Source organism: Lichenostomus cassidix, chromosome 10 (genome assembly GCF_008360975.1).
Source record: "Lichenostomus cassidix isolate B80296 chromosome 10, HeHo_3.0, whole genome shotgun sequence".
Lineage (NCBI taxonomy): Eukaryota > Metazoa > Chordata > Aves > Passeriformes > Meliphagidae > Lichenostomus > Lichenostomus cassidix.
Window position 1 is genome coordinate 12,462,128 of NC_139491.1, and position 22,853 is coordinate 12,484,980.

General features: G+C 36.4%; 1 protein-coding gene across 4 annotated transcripts in view; it reads left to right on the top strand.

Moving 5' to 3' along the window:
• The first annotated feature begins 6,249 nt into the window (after positions 1-6,249).
• Positions 6,250-22,853, top strand: part of UNC13C (unc-13 homolog C) — a 138,591-nt gene continuing 121,987 nt past the window's right edge. For 2 of the 4 annotated variants that reach the window (XM_085070669.1, XM_085070670.1), the window contains exons 1-2: positions 6,250-6,798; positions 15,494-18,728. In XM_085070669.1, the coding sequence (XP_084926795.1) occupies positions 15,755-18,728 (2,974 nt within the window). In that variant the 5' untranslated portion in view covers positions 6,250-6,798; positions 15,494-15,754. The remainder of the gene's footprint in view (positions 6,799-15,493; positions 18,729-22,853) is intronic. The other 2 variants (XM_085070671.1, XM_085070672.1) reach the window with 1 other exon arrangement.

Genomic DNA, 22,853 nt, shown 5'->3' on the forward strand with positions numbered 1-22,853 from the left:
TCAAAATAACTGATGAGTTAAAGAAATTTCTAGGATGTCTTTATAAACCACATTTTTTCACATATGTAGTGTATGATGAAAATTATTGATGGTTATATCAAGCAGTCCTACTTCTATAATGCAAGTGATTTTGATTGCATTATGTCTGAACTCTGAGTTTACAGGAAGGTAAAAAGGTCAGTGTGAGGTGATTAGACTAACAGTTCTAAGATCACTTCATAGTTGCCTTTAAATCGTTCAAAAAGTGGTGTTCAGAAAGTTTACTTTTATTAAAGGAGACTGATAAAGGCAGAAGTTGAAGAATGTGTCACACATCAATTCTGATCAAACTGCTTTTGTTTCCTCTGTTTCCTATCCTTTCAGGTAAACATTTGATTTCTTTTGTTTTTCCTGGTTTGTTTTTGTTTTTGGGGGGTTTTTTGTTTGTTTTTTGGGGTTTTGGGTTTTTTTTTGTTTAATTTTTGTTTATTCTGAAATTACTTTCTCTGTAAGTTTCTCAGGGAGTAAATGATTTGAAATTTGATATAACTGTGAAGAAAAGAAAATGGAGATGTCTTTTATCTGAATAGAGTTACAGTTAACTTACCCGAAGACTTATTTTAAATTAGATCTTCCTATGATATTGTGACTTTAGATATTCTGTGATTTACTCCCTGCCCTCACTGCCTTAAATCCACATGAAAGTTGAAAATTTCTTTCTTCACTTAATTGAAGATACTGAGTGTTATAGACCCTGGGAGAAACCTTTATGAGCTGCTCTATCATTATTTGAGGATTCTGTTAGGCAAGGTCAGAAAAAGACTCATCACTTTGCTTTTCTCCTCAAAAAGTGAGACATAATGATTCACAATAGAGGATTAAAAATCTGTTTTTCTTTTGACCATCGTTATAGAAAATCAACAAGCAGGAATGGAACATGCTCTCTTCCACTCTTCCACAATTAAACTTCAGTTCTCTCCTTTGCTTCAGAGTTCAGAAGGGAACCATTGGAACATTTTTTCTCTTTCTCCTGTTTCAAGTAACTATGTTAGAGCATTTTGCAGGTTGTTTTTTGACTGATGTTAAATGATTTTTTACTGGTTTTATTGGTAACCTGTGGGTAATTTAATGTGTTATGGCATTATACAGCTCCTGTGCTTGTTTGAAATTGAATTATAGAGTGCTTTGTGAACATTTGCGGCAATGCTTTAAAAAAATGCTTCCGAAGACTGGAACTCACCAGGGTTCTCATCAGAGAAAGTTTACAAGTGATAATGGACGTTTCACATAAACCAGGAAAAATAAGCCAGTTAGTATGAATCAGCTGGGCTGTTCTTTATGGACACCATTCTGTGGAGGCAAAAGTTGCCTTTTGGAATGTAGTGAAGATGAGTAGGCTTGTGAAGGCAAGAATCCATTACATTTGAGAGAATTGGGATTGTTAGTTGAAAGGATTTGCAGAGAAGCTCTCACAGTGCAAGAAAGGGGAAGAAGTCCAAGGGTGAGGAGAGAGAAATAGTGGGATAACCAGCAATCATAGCAGTGGGACATCTAGGATAGGAGAGAGCACTGAGAGCAGCCAAGAATGGAGCACTGATGAACTTGGAATCCTAGCAGAGAGAATGACAGGTCATGCACTGAAAAGCTAATGACTTATACTGATGGACTCTAAGCAGTAGCTAGAGGGAGAAGGCCTAGGGGGGAAAAAGATCCAGGAGAGTCAATTACCTTGCTTCCAGATTTATGATAAAAGATGTAGCTCTTCACAATTGTTGCAATCACTCATTTTCTCAAATCCTTGCAGCATCTGCCTTAGAGTTCCTACTTCATCACTGTGGAACTCTCTTGTGATCTACCCTCTTTAGCCATTTTCAGATTAGTGGGGTTGAATGTTTCAATTCACTACCAAATTTTTTTCAAGTTGGGTGGTGTGCTCTTTATTTCTAAATCTTTCTGTGCTGTTGCCACTCTGACAAATCTTGAGACGTCTCTTAATTAGCACATTTAGTAGCTCTGTTAAATATATACTTGAATTTAAGTATATGACTGCGGGTTGTATTGAATGGAGATGCTGTAACTCTTCCACTCTGTCACTTCTGTCTCAATGAGCTTTACCCTGTTGTCATGGTTTAACCCCAGCCAGCGACTAAACCCCCCAGAGCTGCTCATTTGTTCTACCCCAGTGGGTTGGGGTAGAGTGAGAAAACTTGAGGGTTGAGATAAAGGAAATCTAAAACCAGTTCCCCACATGAAAAGTGGCAAATGAGTCAGATTCTTCATTTTAAAAATGTTTTAGCAAGGGTTCTAAATTCCTAGACAAAAAACTGAAACAAATTCTAGAATGAACGCGTTGCTAGAGAATACTATGAACAAGCTAGGCATAAGGAAAGAACACAATAGGTGATTAAATTCAGAAGTAACATATATTGTTCTTAAGTTACCGCTTCAAATACCTAACATTTCTTAAGGCGCTTGACAAATCTGAAGGGGGGGAAAGCTCCATTCTAGGCAAAAAAAAAGTATATTATTGGCCTTTCTTGATTTGTTCTTCAGTTGTTGTTGGGCTTTTTCCCCTCTATTTGCTTTTTAACTATGAGCTCTTCTTATGATCTGTTATGAAATCAGGGCCAAATTTCGCTTAAATTGCAGCTGGAAAGAAGCAGTTATGCTTTTGTGTTGTTTATGTGTTCTCTGTTAATTGCAATTTAAAAAAAAATCTGAATTATGGTTTTATTTCACCTAATAGCATTCAAACTGCCTAATTTTATAAACCAAGCAATTGGTTTAAAGAAACAATGTCTGGAAAAGTTTTAACGTGGAGTAAGAAATGGCTTTAGCTTCCTTTTCTTCAGAATCTCCAAAGCACTTTTCACAGATGTCTGAAGTAAAATTTAAACCAGCTCACAGGTACACTATGAAATACAAGAGTAGTTTAGTCTTTCCCCCTCTTATTGCAAACTCTTCTATTTAGAAGGAAACATTGAGCTTCACTGTAAAGAAAAATAATAAATGTGGAGAAAACAAATTCTGATATGGAGAAGACTATCTTTAAAACGCTGTGCGTGCTTCCTGAAAGAAGCGGGGAGCGGCCGTGCTCGGGCAGGGTTGGGGATGCCGGGGAGCGGCTGTGCTCGGGCAGGGTTGGGGATGCCGGGGAGCGGCTGTGCGGTGTGTGCGGCGGGGCCGGCAGGGGGCGCGCTGGGAGCGGCCAGTCGCCCCGGGCGCGGTGCGGTGCGGTGCGGTGCGGGGTTTCGTCGGGAGCCCCGCAAACCCCGGGGATTTGGCTCCCTTGCGCTTTTCCGCTCTCATTTGCGCACGGTAGGATGAGCCAAGAGCTGTCCCAGGAGATTTCTTTCTAATTGATTGATTAGATTTAAGAATTGACAGTGATTGCCTTCCTTTGATAAATGGGCAGAAATAACCATCCCTTAAGCAAACTGGGGAGCTGATGTGCAGGAGAAAGATAGCTTGGGTCTGTGACAGCTTTTTCAACTTTCAGGCTGAAATCTATCATGAAATACAAATTACTTCAAAGTCGTTCTATCCGTTTAGAATTGTCACCTTTTCAACTCAAGTATTGCACAGTAGAAATAGTCAAATAATATCTAAAATAGTTATATGTTGTTTAATGCTGGGTTTATTACACAAAAACAGTGATGGAAATTGCTGAAATATGTTTTCAGGACAAACTTTTATTTCCATGAATTCAAAGAATCATCTGTGAAAGGCGTGATCATGTAACCCTGGAAGAAGCCACGAAGAGTAGCTATTATGTCCTTACCAGCTTATAGCTGCCCCTTGGGGTCTGGGTTTTTTGTTTGGGGTTGGTGGTGATAGTTTTTGCTTTGGGTGGGTTTTCATTGTTTTTCTCTATTAAAACTACAAGGTTTGGCTGGAACTGTGTGACAAATTGCAACAGCTCTTTACGTGTTGTATACGTTCATATAAATACATGTGTTTCTCCTCTTCCTTCTGTATGTGTGAGTTACTACTTTAATGCTATGTTTGACAAATAGAGTAAATCAGTGTGAATCCATTGAGTTCAAGGGCAGCTTCATCAGCATGTCAGGTTACTGCTAAGTAACCACTAAAATGTTTATGGCCCACACATGCAAATTGCTCCTTTGCATTACTTTTTTGAAAACTGATGTGGATGCACAGTAGTTTCATTCCAGTCATTGACTTACAAGTATCTGGGCTTCTAGAACTCTGAGAACTTCAGCTACTCTACAGAATTAAAACCTCTGATCATAGACTTACTCTAGAAAGTCACTAGTATCATTTCTGCATTAGAAGGGTGTGAACAGAGGTACAATGTAATTTCATTTGTAAGTGATTAGTAGGTATTTGTACATGAAACTTCATTCTTGATTGGTCAGCATCATTACAAGCAAAACCAGCACATTTCTGGCTTGGAAAAGTTGCACACAGAATTTGAACTCCAGGGAAGATAAACCATCATGAGTTCTGGTCTTTGTATTGATGTTTTCTTTTTTATTTCCTTCTGAATTATCAGTTGAGTAATGCACCAGGTACAAGAAAATGTCCTGCTTATGATGGATTATCAAATACGTTGAATAAGTTCAGCTTTCAGCTGAAATATTCAACAACATGTGGTAGCACAATAGATGAGTATAAACAGGGTCAACACTTAGGAACTTCCTCAAAAATGGTGACATTAATCCAAGATGTGAGTTAATGTTATTGGCTAACACATTTTTAAATTAAATTACAAAACCTTATACTTTTGCAAAACAATTCTAGTGTTTACTGTTTTAACTGTCTGTAGTCTCAAAACCATTTGTTTCATCTTTATTTCTAAGTGTGTATCTACCATGGGTGGCCATGCTTGACTAGGCTGCCTGGTTTTTCTTTTTTTCATCCTTACATGAGCAATCCTACTGATTTTGAGAGGCATTGTTATTGCACCTTGTGTAGTTAGGACTATAGTGATGAGCATTGATACCAGTGCAATATTTCCTATTGTGCACTTACAAGAAAGTTTTATTGTATATTTTGTTGGTGTGCAATATGGCAGTTTTGAAGAATCAGTTTGATTCAGTTTAGACAGAATATTAAGTAATTGCTGCAGGCTAATAACTACAATAAGATTTGAATCATCAAGCATTCATTCATCTGGTTCTTAACTATAAATCTAATTAATGGATTGTTTATAGGTTGCATTTATTTCAGCAAGACATAATAAATATAATAGTCCATAATTATTTTATAATGACATGCAAAAATCCAAAACATTGATTTAACAACTGTATGTAGGAGATATGATTCTAGAACTTTTCAGTTTATAAATTGTATGTAAAAAACTGTGTCCCAGGATGATGGTACTGACAGTAGTACAAGGATTGCAGAAAGTGAGAGCTACAACCAATATGTTTTAATTATTACTAGAAATTATGGGCTGCCTTTTACTCAAGGTATCCTTAATATATTTTTGAAGAAAGTAACTGATTTACAAGTTTCTCTGTTACAAATGTGTCAGCTCTTACCAGACTGTTCAAAGTTTGAGGGTTTGATTTTTATATGGGAAAGATACATAATTTAATATTCCTTATGGCATTCTAGGCATGCTGTCTCCCAAGATTAAAGAGGATAATCTCATACCTGTGGTTTTATGCCTGTACACGTTTTGTGAAACATCTATACTTGGGCTGTGTGTACACTTTATAGAATGGTTTTATATAGGCTCATCCTGGATGCATTTCTGTCGTTCTTTGTGTCAGTTTTAAATGTGTTTTCAATGCATGTAAGGCTGGATGGGGCCTTACATAAACTACTAAACCTGTTAACATTTGGAAAAACACCTGATGTATTCTGTGCAGGATGATTTATTCACTGCATGTACAATAGTAATCCATTCTGCTATTTGAGTTGCAGTAAAGAAATGACTGAGTCCTACTGCCTAGGTTTTAATTGGGGACATATAAAGTGCTTTACATGGAAAGTGAGTGATAACATTTGTTATCTGGAGCGCACTTAAATCATCATGGAATGATAGTAGTTATGGAGGCTATTTAGCAGATTCATTACAAAAAATTATCAGCTGTTGATGAAAGCACTACTGTAAGAAATAGCTACACAATCATTTCTCTAGGTCATGCCAGACTGATAAATAAAAGGTTAGGGAGAAACATGGCCCTGCCAAGCAAGAGATCCTATCTCCCGCTGCTATCCTTGCGGCCACAGATGCGCACCTGCCAGCTCCCCCGACGCACTGCATGTGTTGTTTCTGCGAGCAGGGCTGCTCCGTGAGCCTGTGTGAGTGGCTCTGTGAGCAGAGGGGCTGTGCCTATTGCAGCGAGTGCTGCATTCGGGAGCAGTGGCAGGAGAAAACAGCAGCGGGGGAAGTTCCCAGCACATAAAGCACCAGGATGATTACTGTTCTCTCGTGTTGATGTTGTTTTTGAACCGGAGTAGGACACTGACTCCTACTCTGCTATTATAGAGGAGAAACAGCACTGAGCTGCAGAATTAATTAGGAGCTATCATGATTACTCTTAGCTGTTAGCACAAGTTGTAGGAGGGGGAAAAAAAATGGGAGAGGGAGGAAAAAAATCCCCATTTAATTCTGCCTAGGGAATACCGTGGAATTTAGAACAGATACCGTTGCAGACTAGCAGCATGCCTGACTGCACTTGACTTGAATCACTGGGAAGCAGCCTCATGTTGTATCATTTAAGGCTGAAGGAAGAACGGCAAAATAGTAATGGATTTGTGTACAGTGTTTCTGCATAAATGGAAAATAATATAAAGATGGTGGTATGTAATTTGTATTTTATTTTTAAGAAGAATTTAATCCAGGTATGTATGCTCTTTGTATTTTTGTCTAGTCTACATACAGTTTTCTGTTTCCTTTGTTTTCTTTCCTTATTTTCATTCTGAATGTACCTCCCACTGTTCTTGCTAATGCAATGCATTGATTTGTAACTGATTTGCTTTCTAATGCTGTAATGTTGATGAAACTGTCTGGGCTTCTGGAATTAACACTTCATTAAAAACGGGGGGGGTTTATTCTGTAAGGTTGGTAACTTCACAGTTTAAGTTAAGACAGCATGGTGTTGGATTTTTCAATGAGTTGATACATTTAAATTGATACAAAAATACAAATAAATTAATATATGAATACATGGTGAAAATATAGTATGTTTTACTTATTTATGTCAGTACTCTTCCCCTAATTTGTGACAGGATTAGTAATAAATTGAGCTTTACGGATGCTTATGTATTTCTGGGTCTTGATTAATCTCCAAGATGAACACCCTGCAGCCTTCTTTTGAAGAGGCAGCTTGCTTAGCCTACATGCTTTCTGTTCCACAGCTAAATCTACATCTTAGAATACTCTCTATTCTGTACCTCCTCCAAGCCACAACCTAAAAAACCACCATAACTATTTCATACATTTTTGCCCATCATTTTAGGTTCAAGAAGATAACATAAGTATTTTTGCCTTCTGCAATTTCAGAGGCCAGTAGTAGCTGCAACTAATTTCTTGGTATGAGATTGATGCTTCATTTTGCTTTAAGAGGAAGAATAATGCAGATATGAAAATATGACTGTGTTCTTTAGCCCTCATCTTTCTTTAGTTACCTGGCTCCTTTAGCACTTTTTGTCATATTAATAATTTCTTTCAGCTGACGATTGGTTATATCCAATAAGTGAAATAGAACGTAAAGCTATCAGTGCCCTTAAACTAAGGACACTGATAGCTGTGTTGTAATGTCTAGTAAAAATGTATTAAAACCACTTAATGCCTATTTGATTGTTCATTAATCTTGAAATGTCTTAAAACATTATGTTGCATTTCTAATTCAGTGCAGCCTACTTACAAGTAAGATTATTTTTTTTAATAATGTATTAATCCAAAAAGGGTTAATATCTGTTCCAGCATCTTAATACTATTGTTGACCCTTGGCAGACAGTAACTCCTATGCCTTAAAAACATTCATTGGTGTAACATTGATTGCTTTCTGATGTGAAAATGAGCTGTCTGTAAAGTTGTAGATGTTTTTCACAGAGAGGGTGATACTATGCTTTTTTCCTGATTAGAGCTGTTGGTGATTATATAAAATAGATGCCTTTATTTAGCATACACAACTATGATTTGGCAATTGAAAATGTGAGGTTGCTTGACACATATGAATTTTCTAAAAATCAGTGCTAAATCTTACTATCTAAATTAATGTAGTGAGAAGAGCAGAGGGAGAATGCTGTTGAGTCTAAAAGCACTAAGAATGAAAAGTAGAATTTAAGGTTAAATCATGTTTTGTTCATCACAAATTCCTTTTGTAAGAGATACAATGATAGAAACTATGATTAGCTGTCCTCTCAAAGAACTTCATATAGAAAAAAGCCATGATGAAAGATAAGTGAGAGTTCTTTCAGTGGAATATACACAACTTGGAGAGTTCTAAACAGGTTTTCTGTCACTGTACCATTTGCTTGGTCCTGCAGTGATGTCAGCACAACATTACCATAATGACTATATACTGCTGTGAAAACACTTAGGAAATCTCAGGTAAAGTACTGAGATTCCAGAGTATTACACAGTAGGAGAAGACTCATAGCTTAGAATATCTCCCAATTCACTAAAACATCAATGAGGACTGAAAATTCCAAATTTTCCATTAACTGTAGTGTTATGAAGATCTAGGAAGATATTAGTAGTATAATAGCTTCTGCCTTGTGAGACCATTACAGCACTGAAGCATAAAAATTCTTTGGCACCTAAGAAGGTTGTTACACTGTTTTTGTTTTTCTCCTTTGTGTCATTCACTTCAGTTGGTAGCAGAGCTTCTTGCTCTCAGGTATAAATCTGAGTATCACTCACAGTTGTCAGTATATTGACGCAAAGACAGCAGGGGCGGGGTTTTTTATAAAGTTTTTGCAGCAAATTTGGAATTATATTTAATGTCTACCATCTTTATCAATGAATGTCATCTCAGGTGTTAAGCATGATTACTGTCTGTGTGTGCCTACTTATTCTAGTGTATGTTGTCAATAGTATTTGTAGTCATTTGTGCTTGTGGTACGTTTCAAATGCAAATGTCACAGATGATTGCTGCCATTTATCAAATGAAGGGCCACTTTATCAAAAACTTTCCTTTTCATAACTTTTTGTTCTAAAAGTTTGATGTGACTATTAGTTTATCAGATTTTAGAAAATAATGTAAAATCTCTTTGTTGGGGAGGAATGGAATCCAGAGGGCTTACTTTGCCTATATGAACTTGTTCTCTTACTGTCAGCATTTCACTGGGAATTTTTGTAAGTTGTTAAAAAAAAAATTCCCCCCCCTATACCATAAAGAAAGAGAAATCAAAGCTGTATAGTGATGTAGTTCACACATGGTCACAGAGTTCACGGCAAACTCTGTCCAAGAGAGATCTAATTCAGGGCAGTGTGTTGCCCATTCCGACGCTCAGGCCAGTACAGTTAGAGGATTAAAATTCTTACCTGAAAGAAAATTGAAGGTTTGTTGTGGGGTTTTTTTGTTTTTTTTTAATTATGTTTTGTGATGGAATTATTATCTTGAAGAGTTGCTGAAACTTCAGAAATGTTAGTATTAAAAACAACTTTGAATACAGTCAGTGCATTGTAAATACAGCATATAGGTTATGCTTCAGTGTAAATTAAATCACTTGGGTTCTCAGAATATAATGTCTATAAGACCCTCTTAAAACAGGAAAAACTAAAGACAGAACTGAGATTTGGTCAAAATGTATGTAGGTGCTTTCTATTTTTAAAAGGCACTAAATAGGTTCTGATTATTGTATGGTAACTCTTTTGTTTACTTACAGTAATCTGACATAATAGCAAGCTGGTAGCAGTCTAATTAAGCTAATATATCTGGTACTGATTTAGTAATACGGTAATCTCCATATTGTCAGCAAATAACTTTTCTCTCCCCTGTTTTCCATTCCTTTTGTAGCTTGCATTAAAGTAGAAATTAACTATTTGGAGAAATTGTCTGAATCTTAGTTTTTGAAGTGAGTATTTATTCAAAGTAAGTTTATCTAGGAAAGCATATATCATGTATACAGAAGGCGAAAAGGTCTCTATTACCACCGTGTTTATACACTACAGTGTCTTCTTTTTTTCTTTTTTTAATTGAAAAAGTTGAGGTAGAAACATTAAAGAAGAAAAGGTCAGTACATTTAGTCAAATAATATTGAAGCTGTGTTCCAAATAATCTGCAGTCTCTTATTTTTGCACTCCCTTGTATATTCAACTGCCCTGTGTTATCTACTGCTCTCCAAATGGGCCACATTTTACCTTTAGAATCTGTTCAATAGCATTTTGCATCTCAGTATTAATCTAATATATTTGGCATATCTCTTCCTTTGTTTTTAGTTCTAGTCAAGGCTATAGATCTTTAAGAAGAGTTGCCTCAAATACAGTTTTTATGTTTGTAATGTATTTACCACACTACAGATTTGTTTATAAAGAAATATTGTTCTAATTACCTTCAACCATCTTATTCATAAATATTTGAATTGCAATTTTAGCCTCAGTTGCCTTAGCAAAACTTTCTGGAGAAAAATGCAAATATTACAAATACAAAGGTGTGCAGAATAGTGTAACCAAAAAAGTAATTATACAAGTTGTTGCACAATAGTGGGTTTTTTATTCAATTCATATCTCTCTTCAACAGTAATTAAAATAAGCCAATCCTCTCTTTTCCCTTAGTGGTCATAGTAGTAGGGAAGCAGTGAAGACCACTTTTCTCTCCAGAAAAGTTACTCATCCTAGCTTGCTAGGAATTTACATTTTCTTCTAAACAAATCCAAAGACAATATGTTTCTATATATTACATAGTAGTTTAATTGCAACTGTTAAACTACTGAGTTAATTCACTAACACACAAAGTTCTAGATATGATTTCTGGGTTAGATGTTCTAAATTACAATGAGCCAAAGTCAGGTTTAAGCCTGTGCTGTTTGCATCTGTTAACCTTAATCAAGCTGTAGGCTGACAGAAGAGATGTGTAACAGCTCTCAATGACCAGTGTTGCAATATGACTGTTAAACAGTTAGATTGGATTCTGTGGTGCACTCCAATAATATATGTGCAACCTCTTCAGGACAGCAGTAGGCTATGTGGGTTAAAAAATAAGCGGATTGAAGGCCCTTCAGACTGGGGTTTGAAACAGTAGTTTGGTTAGTTTTACTTTTTACATTCTCATAGAGGAGGCAACATGTTTAAAGGGGGTTAGATATGTTAATGGCAAGATCCATAAAGAAATATCACCAGGTAAATAAGCAGATATGGTAAACTTTCCAAATCATTTTGGAGAACCATAGGAACAGCTTTCTAGCCAAAAGGAGAGTGCTGATAGCACTTCATGCTCTTATGTAAATGTTGGAAGGGCTGATCTGATAGGGCAAAAGTCTGCTGATGTGAAAACCTGAGGAGTTCTTGGAACAAAGAATAATTACCCAAAAGAGAAAGCAGGTCTCTTTATTGCTATTTCCAGGGTCTTTGGGCAGGTCATCCATGTAGCATGTGCAGTGTTGAGATAAGAGTCATTTTACCTTAAGAGACTCACCAATTACACAGATTTAAAATGTCAGTAGTTAAGACTACAAGGAGAATTTAAGAAAAATATAAAGAAGCAGATAAGTGCTCTAAATTAAGTTCTGAATTAGGTCATCTGAGATGATTGTCAGTATAATGCTCCTGTTATCATAAATTAATGAAGCAATGTGCAGTGTACACTGCAACGCTTGTCAAAAGGAAGGAGGCACAGGTTTCACCCAGCAGACATAAGCTGAGGGCAAGTACACTCATGTCACTATAACCTTATTCCCAGGCAAGAATAAGATTAGTACAAGACCATAATAAATCTCTATATTGGAATTCTGTTGTTTATTCTTGCTCCTGATAATGAGACAACCTCTCTTTGTCTTAGTTTCTGGATGCAGGGTAGATTGGCTACATTATTTTTTGTTATGTTTGATTAATTAATCTCTTTGGAGCATTTTGCAATTCACAAAAATAGGTTGCTGTCTCTAGACTCCAGTGACTATTTTGGCAGTAATACAGTGGTATTGCAGCAGATGAAGACTTCCTGGTTTTGTTTTGGTTCCCCCTACTGTCTTGGTGTTGTGAACATGAAATGTCACAGGGCATTTTATAGAAAAACTGCACTTCAGTCTCCTCATCCTCCCTGCCCCGTTTCAGTCCACACAGACCCCTGGTAGCTGATTAATAGTGTAAACGTTAAGGAAGGCTATGGTTCTGCCTGGTTCTTGCTTTATAAGGGGACAGTCTGCATCCACAAAGCTGCCTCTGAATGGAGAAAGCTGCAGCTCTGCAGCTCCATTTACCAGGTTCTGAACAGAAACTGAGCAGTGATCTAGCTATTCTATTGAAATACTGAAATTATATTTTAAAGATGATTCAGTTTTCTTTTTTTCTAAAAATAAAGGGCTGGATTTGTTAAAATAACTTTTTGAAATGGGAATCTCTGAGGGTCTGGTGTTCACATATGTAATTAAAATACACTGTTTGCATTATATAAAAAGCTCTCATTTTTAACTCAGCCCACTCCTCCCCGCTTCTACCTGACATTAGTTTTTGACTTTGGATAAGGGTTATACATGATGCTTCCAACTGACATTTTTATTTTGACAATGCTTTGTTATCAATGGTATACTTGAAACTGGTCCAAATTATCTGTGCCACATCAAGTTGATCAACAAAACTATTGTCAAACTTGCTATGGGTAAAAAGTTCATGGAAGTGTCATTTTGTCCTTTTGCTCTAGAAGTAACCCATTAAGAATTTAATTTAGTTCTAATCTCACAATCCATTTCCATTTCTCACAAATCCCAGTTTCCTGCTCTATAACCATCTAGCGTAAATTCCATACCTCACTGCTGTAACATTTCAACATGCTTAGAATGGGCTAACCCAGTGACGTTGAACTTTATCATACAAATTGTTTTAATTCAATAAACAAGCAAAGTGAAATTTTTAAAAATGAGGTCAAAATGGTTTATTGGGAGACCTGGATAAAACATGAAAATCTCCATATGACAACTTGCAGGTCATTCAGATAATTTACTTAGTTCAATGTGCTTCTTAAAAGACTGATCTTATGGAATTTTAACCTTACATTGATTTTAAATGTTAAGAACAAGCTATGCAAATCTTTACAGAAAGAAATGGGTGAGACCTAATAATGACTCAAACTTGATTCCATGTGTAGACATAAAATTGCAGAAAATGAGTTTTTGACAGAGCAATGGTAGGCTGTAAACTGATTAACAGATCATATGACTAATACAGCTGAGATGGAACAGAACTCGCATGAGAGAACATAAATCTGCTCCATTTAGCAGATCTCCCTGTGTTTGTAACAGTACAGCTTTTAATTCACTATGGCGTTGTCAGAAACTGGGTTTAAAAAAATCCAGTGCTGAATGTTGAGCTATTTGTAATACTTTCAATTATGTCTGATAAAAAGCATTGGTCAGACACTGGATAAAACACACACATATATGGCTTGCTATGAAATCAGGATTCTTCTACAGAGAAGCATTAAACCTTAGTTAAAATGAATGGAAATGTTCTAAATTCCAGTGATAACTTCATTATTTCTTGATGCTTTTTAGGCTGAAACAGGAAACAAGCCTTGTTTCCTGGCTTGTTTATACATTCTTGATTTGAAGTAATTTGAAGAATGTCCAAGTCATCTAAGTCAAGTTTATATAAGAGGGCATTTAAAAATCTGTGGCTGTGTGGGTGGAGGAGGTAGGCAGTCACACTTCAAATCTTGTTCAATAAATGTTTGCAAACATTCAGTGTAAGAGCTGAATGGTTAACAAGTGGTTTTATATCTAGAAACATGCCTTTGACATTGAAAAGTGTCCCAGGATGGTTCCTAACAATATGTGAAAATAAGGCAGCCTTGGCTCTAGTGAAAACCTCTCAATATTCATTTGCATTCTTTGAAAACTGCATGCAGTCTCATTGAACATTCTTTTTCTTCCAAACATTGCTTGGTCTTAATTTGCTCTTAATACTCTGACTTTAGGTATAAGCCTACAAGAAAAAGAAGTGGGAAGAACTGTACTGATGTATACTTGTTGAAAATGTGATTCATGTCCCACAGATATCTCACCTTTTTATAAAATAATGTTGCCACTTTGAGAAGAGTGAAGAACGTTGTCTGCTTCTCACTCTGCATCCCAATTTTGTTATAACTGGAAAAGAAATGTCTGTTTACATACTCTGTTCCAGGATTCCAGAAGCCAACCAGGCTTTTAGCAACTTTGCCTGTGCTCTATGCAGCAGTATGAATCAGGGGTCAGTGATTATTTACCATTACATATGTGTATGTATGTAACAAATAAATATATAGAGTATAATGGTAAGGTCAAAGAAGCCAAGCCATGCAATGCAAAGACCAGATCTTGAGGTGTGTGAGGGGACTGTAATGTTTCATACAGTGCCAGGCTCTTTGCAGACAAGGACAGTTGATATTCTCTACCCCTCTTAAGACATCACAGAGCAGTTTTAACCCTTCATACACCCTCTAACTAAACAAACTTCTTATTCTGCCAAAGAATTTTTAGCTGCTTTACAAACCAAAATTGTCTTTTAAAGAACTTTCTTGGATTTTTCAGAGCTGGATTTTTCTGAGCTGGTTGCTTTGGTTTTATTCTGCAGTTGTGAAACTGGATATGCTGTACAAAAAAATACATTTACATGTTTAAAATGTATTGACTATGTTTCCATGGAATACAAACTTTTATTTTATGGAATAGATACTTCCAGATACCTCATGAAATCTTCTTAGACTTCTTTTAGGTCAAATAGCTTTCCTGTTGTAATGGCACCTGTTTCTGTCCTGCAACTTGTTGTCATTATTATCTATTATCTTCTATGAGGTGTTTTCTTTTCACGTCTTAAAGAGAAATCAAGAAGATAAGCCCACTTTTGAGTCTTGGCTTATCAAAGCATGTTAAAGTCTGGTATCAAAGCAGCTATTTCACAAACCATAGTCATGCACATAATTCAATCTCACGGTAGAACAGTACTTCAAGGATAATATACTTGCTTGTTGTACCTGAATCCTACCTTGCTCCAAAAGATGAAGCAGGAGAGAACTTTCTACTTCTGTTTTACTAGCTAGTAACAATTTGTTACCCTGTCAGGTTTTTTGATCACTGCTGTATATCGTATGGATCTAAATTGAAATGTCAGTGCTCTGAAAGAAAGCACAGAGCATTCAAACTGAGTATCTCTGTTAAAGGCAAAGAATCAAACTGGACGAAGAAGCCTGTAAATAACTATAGCTTATTCATTGTTGTTAAAATATTTGCCTAGGACTGTTTTCATGAAAAAGTTATTTCAGTTATTCATGAAAAAAATCTATTGAGACAATAGGGAATCATCTGTGGGTTTTTGTTGTAACCTAATTAAAACATCAGCAGTATTATTGAATTATAGGTTTGCTTGACAGCCATTGTAATGTCATTCCCTCCTTTTTAGACACTTCAAGAAGCCATGTGCAACAGAGTGAGATTTTGGAAGACATACAAAGCTTCTTCAGGATTTTGTTTTGAACAAAGAGACGCATGATTTTTTTTTTATATAAATTTTATTTTTCTGTCGCAGTATTCCAGAGCATCAGTAGTTTATATGGCTATAGTCTCCATTGAAACATTTGCTGATGACCCTTTTGGAGATACAAATACTTCTCTGGATCAAAAAGTGTATTTTGTGGAAAAAGCTTAACATAAATTACACTCCATGGTTTCTGCTCTCTTCAAGAGCCTGATCTCATCTTACATATATAAGATTTGCAAAGGAATGTTTACAAAGAAATCGGGAAATAGTACAAAAAGGAAAGAGAGTTGTCAGAGCAAAAAGGAACAAGACTTAACTCAGATTGGACAAACAAAAAATCCAAAATTTTCAAATGCTTTAAAAAGCACCGTTAAAAAGATTGCCAAGTGCCCATCTGCTCGCAACTTATCAACTGAAGAAGAGGAAAGCAATAAAGAATTTTCACTTTCTCCAACATTCAGTTACAGAGTTGCTATTGCCAATGGACTGCAAAGGCATATTTTTGTAGCTAACACTAATAGTGAAGATTTAGTTCAAGACCTGTCTTCAAATGATAGCTCATGTTCTGAGTCGTTAAGTGAAGTAAAAACTAATAGCAAGAAAAACGAATACTTATCCCACACAATGCCTGTGAGACGCAACAGGAAAAGCTTGAGCAGCCTTGCAGCTTCTGATGGAAGTTCGGATGGAGAGCGCACTTTACACACACTGAAGCTGGGAGCTTTACGAAAACTAAGGAAATGGAAAAAGAGCCAGGAGTGTGTGTCATCAGACTCGGAGCTAAGTTCGTGGAAGAAAACTTGGGGATTAAGAAGTAAATCTCTGGACAGAACTGGCCGTCACCAGAAATCAAATACTCTTGAACCCGGCTTTAGTTCAACAGGTTGTATTAGCCAAACCCATGATGTTATGGAAATGATCTTTAAAGAGCTTCAGGGAATAAGTCAAATTGAAACAGAACTCTCTGAATTAAGGGGGCATGTTAATGCTCTGAAACAATCAATTGATGAAATTTCTAGTAGTGTAGAAGTTGTGCAAAATGAAATTGAACAACTACGAACTGGATTTGTACAGTCCAGAAGGGAAACTCGGGACATACATGACTACATTAAGCAGATAGGCCATCCAGGAAACAAAGCAAGTCTTAGGTTTCTAAATGTGCCTGAAGAGCGGCTTGAAAAAGCTGAAAACACAGTTTACAAAATATTAATAGAAAAAATGGGGTTCTCAGAGGCACAAAGCACTATTAAAATTGAGTTTGCCCAAAGGCTTGGGCAGTACAGAGACTGTCCAAATGCAAAGCCAAGACCTATCCTTGTTTACTTTGAGTCCTCACAACAGAGAGATTTGATTTTAAAAAAGTCTTATAAACTTAAGGGAACTGGCATTGGGATTTCTACAGATATATTTTCCCATGAAATTAAAGACAAAAAAGAAAGAGGACTGCCTACTTCTCAGACATATGAAAGCATGGATATGAAACTTTTAACTGTGGAGACAAAATCTAAAATGCATGACTGGGAGTCACCTGACAGTGATAAAGACTTGGAATCAGATATAAATAAGAACAGTTACGCAAAGATATCGAAATCAGCACTTCAAATAAAACCAAGCACTACAAAGGGGACAACTGAGTCCCCAGACACTAAAGGCCATGACAGAACTGCTGACAATAGCACCTTTTCACACAGAAGAAGTTATGACAATCAGTCACCAGAATTTGACACTATGGAAAAACAATCAAAAACCTATTATTCAGATGTGACTCCCTTATGGCATTTGCAGAATGACTTTGGAACACCAAAGCTTAGCCGTTCAGAATCAGATTTCTCAAAATTGTGTCAGTCTTACTCTGAGGATTTTTCAGAAAATCAGTATTTTAGCAGAACAAATGGCAGTTCACTATTGTCTTCCTCTGATCGAGAGCTTTGGCAGCGAAGGCAAGATGATTCTCTAAACTGGTATGGTGGCTCCCAAGAACAGACTTTTGCCCAAGACATGCAACAGTATCCAGAACAAAATGAAGCAGGGAATGTAGAAACTGTTGATAGTGGAGTAAGTAATGGAATACTAGGTGTATCTGGAGATATAAACCACTATGATGATAGTCAGCTTTCTTTACAGGATGATCTTTCCCCATGGAAAAACTGGAATCAGTTGGAACAAGGGGCAGACTTGGGCCTAGACTCATCCACACAGGAAGTTTTTGTGTATGATATGAGCAGCCCTTCAGATCAACAGACAGACTATGGAAAGGGCCAAGGTTCTGACCTCCAGTATGACACTGAAAGCTATGATTTCACTCTAGATGGTACTTCTCCATCCTGTCCAGGCCTTGACAGTGAAACACAAAGTCAGTGGACTGGTCAATATGATGATTATCAGGAAACAAATTCTATCTCCTCTTACCAGAATCAAAACAGATTGCCAATGATGTACCGAAGTCAAAGTGAACTGCCAAGTGACGACTCAGAAGAAACAGCCCCTAAATCATGGCATAGCCGATTAAGCATAGATCTTTCTGATAAGACTTTCAGCTTTCCTAAATTTGGATCTACACTTCAGCGTGCTAAGTCAGCTTTAGAAGTAGTCTGGAATAAAAGTACACAAAGTTTAAGTGGGTATGAAGACAGTGGATCTTCTTTTATGGGAAGGTTTAGAACTTTATCTCAGTCTACTGCGAATGAATCAAGTACAACACTTGATTCTGATGTTTATGCTGAGCCTTACTGCTACAAAGCAGAGTATGAGGAAGACATAGTTGAACCATCTGGTGAGAATGAAACAGACTATGTAGAAGTAATGGAACAAGTCCTTGCTAAACTAGAAAATAGAACTAATAGTAGTGAAACTAGTGAGCAGGTCCAAGAATATGAACTGGACCAGTCTTTGTATGAAACTCCATATGCAATGCTACCAGAGGAACAATATGACACACAGTTTGACAGTGTGATCAGTGAAGAGATATTGGAAGTTGAAGGTGACATGGTTCCTGAAGTAGAAATAAGGGAAGATGAAAATCAGAATGTTCCAGAAGTGATTACTGAAGTTACTGAAATTCCAAAGAAAAAAAGAATACGGCCATCATTTAAAGAAGCTGCTTTAAAAGCATACAAGAAACAAATGAATGATTTGGAGGAGAAGATCCTTGCTGGAGGTAATGGTATTTTAATATTGTCTTTTAAGTAGCACGTTGTTCTCATTAGAGGTGGACATTAATTAATTATAGTACCTTAATTTGCACCCATTAAATTCTGTAGCAAAAATTCTGCTTATGTCTGGTTTTGTTTATAGAGTGAAATAGTTCCCTAGAAATCAAAAGGTTAAATTTCACAAGTTTGTTTTGAAATACTGTTCTGAATATGTTTAGTCAGGCATGTTTGTAAGTAACTGTATTTCTTTGAATTTCAGTAACCTGAAAATTTAGTTTCACAAGTCTTAAGTCTTAAAAAAAGAACTAAATAGTACACTGTTCTTGGTTTTCTCATTACTTTATAAATGTATTTACAGGAGTAGCACAGAGTGTTCAGATATCAGTAGCATCCATGAATGAAGAAATTTTAGTAAGGAACTAAATTCACAGAGGGTATTGACACTGATTCATGATTTTTATCTTCTGTATTATCAGACTTCAAGGCAGTTATATATATAACTTTAATACCTCGAGTAATATACAAATATGGTAATATTCAATGTAAACATTGACTGTAACACTAATAACATATGTTATAATATTGCATGTGCATTTAATTGGGAGCATCATAATGACTGTAGCTAGCCAGATGGTAATTGTCACCTTGACTGAATCTTTCCTTTATCTGCCTTGGAAAAATAATCATCTGATACGTTCATTTTCAAGAGGAAAAACTTTAGCCTTTAGCTAAAGACTGAAGTGCCTTTAGCCAAAAACTGCATTCAGTAGTAATGAGCTTGAGCTACTATACCATTTCTTTGGTGCTTGGATACTTTTACAATAAATACATAGTCATCTTGAAAGTATGCTACAAAAGCATTTAAATATTGAGAGTAGTAGTTTACTTTAAAGTCTGTTTTTACATTTAAATAATGACCGTCAGTTGTATACTTGTATTTTCAGGTCTCTTTCCGCAGTACTCTGTTAGACGCTAGATGGGTTGTATATGAAGGAACAGCTATCAATAACTAGTTTTGGCATTACTTTATTGTGGTTTTATAAGGCATGAGAGAAGGAAGAACCGCATTCATTTTACCTAGTAAAATGTACAATAGGAATGTAATGGTCTGAGGACTTAATTAAAGATAGGACACAAGGAAGACCCAAAATATTGAAACCCAAATTGATTCCACTATGTAAAGTCTGTGTGTTTGTGTACATTGTTAGATAATAGGTTGTTAGAAAATGAGAACTAACTTTGGTGTTACATCTCTTCCAATCATTTCCATGAATTTAAATGTATGTTCTTCTTTTAACCCAGCAGGTGAAAGACTTTTTTTAGTCTCTTAATCTATTGACTTTTTTTTTTTTTTCTGAATATCCGAAATATTTCTTATATCTACAGAGAATCCTTCTGACACCAAGGCCACTTTATGAAAATGTGTTATTGGGTATAGTCTGTGGGGCAGGATGTCTGCATGGTTATAAGATGTCATACTAGGACCTCCATTTTTGTTTCCACAAATAAAATAATATAGAATATTATGAAAGAGAAGGGAAATAATGGAGAAAGGGAATACAGCAGGAGGTTAAGGGAAATTTACAGGTGAACTGCTACAACACATTGCTTCTCAGCTTATTTTGAAAACAGTGTGCATTCACTCTTGACTGTGAGGGTAGCAATTTTGTTTCTTCTCCACACTGTGTTTTCCATGCCATCAAGGGGGACACCTGTTTCAGTCAGGAATTCTGCCCCAGCCGTAGCCAACTGGTTTGTTACAAACGTATCTTTGGGTCCTATAGCACACTTAGCAGTACCTATTAACAAAGCAGTCTTTCATGGTTTTATATCTAATGGATGAAGATTATATTCTTACGTTTATGTCTGCAGGACACGTAACAGTTTTTCAGTGTTTAAATCTTGCAAAATACATTTTTTAGCTGGAGTAGTCTACTCAAAGAATATATTACCTGAAAACTCTCTGCTGAGTGACAGGTAGTATTATTGGAGCCAAATCTTTCTTTATTTTACTTTCGGCTTACTCTCAGTGAGCTGGATAATGGATATTACAGACAGTCTATTCCCAGATAATGAAGTCCACAGGTGAAATGTCTGTCCTTGGAGATAGTCAAAATCCATCTGGGCATGGTCCTGTGCAATCTGCTCTAGGTGGCCCAATTTAAGCAAGGTTCTTAGACGAGGCCTCCAGAGTTCCCTTCCAGCCTTAGCTGTTCTGTGATAAGGAAAGCCATTTCTGAATACTTTGTATGCAGCCTTTGAACAAAGGTGTCTTCTTAATGTCACTTTGTCTGCTGAGACAAAATACCTTTCACTTGTTTATTACTTGAATGGCGCATAGTCCAGGAAAATACATTTTTTAAATCGGTTCTTAAAAAGTTCTACAAAACTTACAAAATGTATTTTGTAGCTTCTCAGTCTTGATAACCTGCCTCCTCTTCTTGATGTGTGTAATTAGACATGTCCAGAGAATACTTAGCTTATCAATTAAGCAAATAGTAGTTTAAGGTATTCTGTCTTCATTTCAGTATTTGCAGGAGCAATAATAACTTCTTTTAAAAGTGACTAATAGCTGTTCCAGGGTTTATGTGACTTTTATGAATGGGTTTGGGGTTTTTTTACTCTCTTACCCCTGCAACTGATTGACAGTCAACTTCGATTTCTTACTTTTGGATGGAAAAGTACTAGTAAGAGAATAAGTTCTTTGAATCAATCTTCATTATATAACTAAAACATAACCTATTCTTTAATGAACTGCTTCCCCCCTCCATGTAGGCAGGAGCAGGTAGACAATAATCTGTCCAAGGAGAGACATAACTGTATCATACAGTAGTGTTAGTTCTCGCTTTTAATACAAAAGAAGGGTTTAGAGTGCTATGATTTTCATTCTAGTAGTGCCTAAGGTAAGGTCAATAAATCTTTGGTACATAAATAATTTATTAGTGCACAAGAACCCCATAAGATAGTCCTGTTCTCTGTCGCTAGCTGGAGAGAAAAAATACACTTTGGGCTGATTGCTTATGTATTATTTATTACAAAATGTTGTTGGAGACATACCGGAATGACGAGGCTGTACGAATGAGAGGAGATGAGCAGTACATGAGTAATCCTCAGATTTAAAGTTCTGTAAGGATATAGAGACATTGTGAGGATGCATGTATATTAATGGAGGGATTGATGGCTTGAAAAACATCAAAGAAATGCTATCCAGTTGTTTCTTTCTTTGTACAATGTGATGGAGAATAACTTACACTTTTATTCATTGTTCTAGTCCTCGCTTGCTATTGTCTTTTTCCCTGGTGGCTTCTTTCATTCCATCCCTGTCTTATCTTTTACAGGTGCCTTAGCATTAGCATGATTTTCAGTCCTGAAGGAATTATGGCTCTGGATAAGATTCCAGAGTTTCATGCACTCTTCTGAGTTGTTTTTAATGATAATATAGACTCTTTCTACAAATGGTAGTTTATGGAACAAGAGCACTAGCTTCTTGTTCCAGTTGTTGAAGATCTTAGTCATCATTTGATATGTCAGATTTTAAAAATCAGTGAGATTTTAAAACACCTTTGGTCTGAATTTTCCATCACTGAGTAACCTGTAGATTGTTCATGATGCTAAGATGGGTGAACCCATCTAACTCTATACATACATGCAGTGGCAACTCAAGAGGACAGGGCACAGGGATTGGATTTGCCTCCTTTACAGTGGAGGAAAGTGTTTCTATTTTTTTGTAGGAAGGATTTGTATTATGCTCAGTGGGGTCTGACTGAAGAACAGAACTCCTAGATCAGTATGAATACACTCTTATTCTGTTTATGCTAACATCTGAAACCGAAGGAACCAGAAATGTACTACCTCACTGCCCTGGTGGTGTGTTCATTTGGTTCCAGGTTAAGAATAGCTGCCAGTAAATTAAGTGAGCTTATTTCAATGCATATTTCAAACTCTGCCTATCCAAACTATTTTTTTTAAGTACACATTTTCTTATTTGGACAGCTTTTCTGGCTTTTTTGTAAGAACTGTTTGCTAAAATTGCCTGAGTCAGCTGTATTTTCTCAAAGAGAAAAGGCTTTAGAAGTCAGCCTAACCTTGTCTTGTAGTACACAGACTTCTTTTTCCTGTGTCTTACCTCC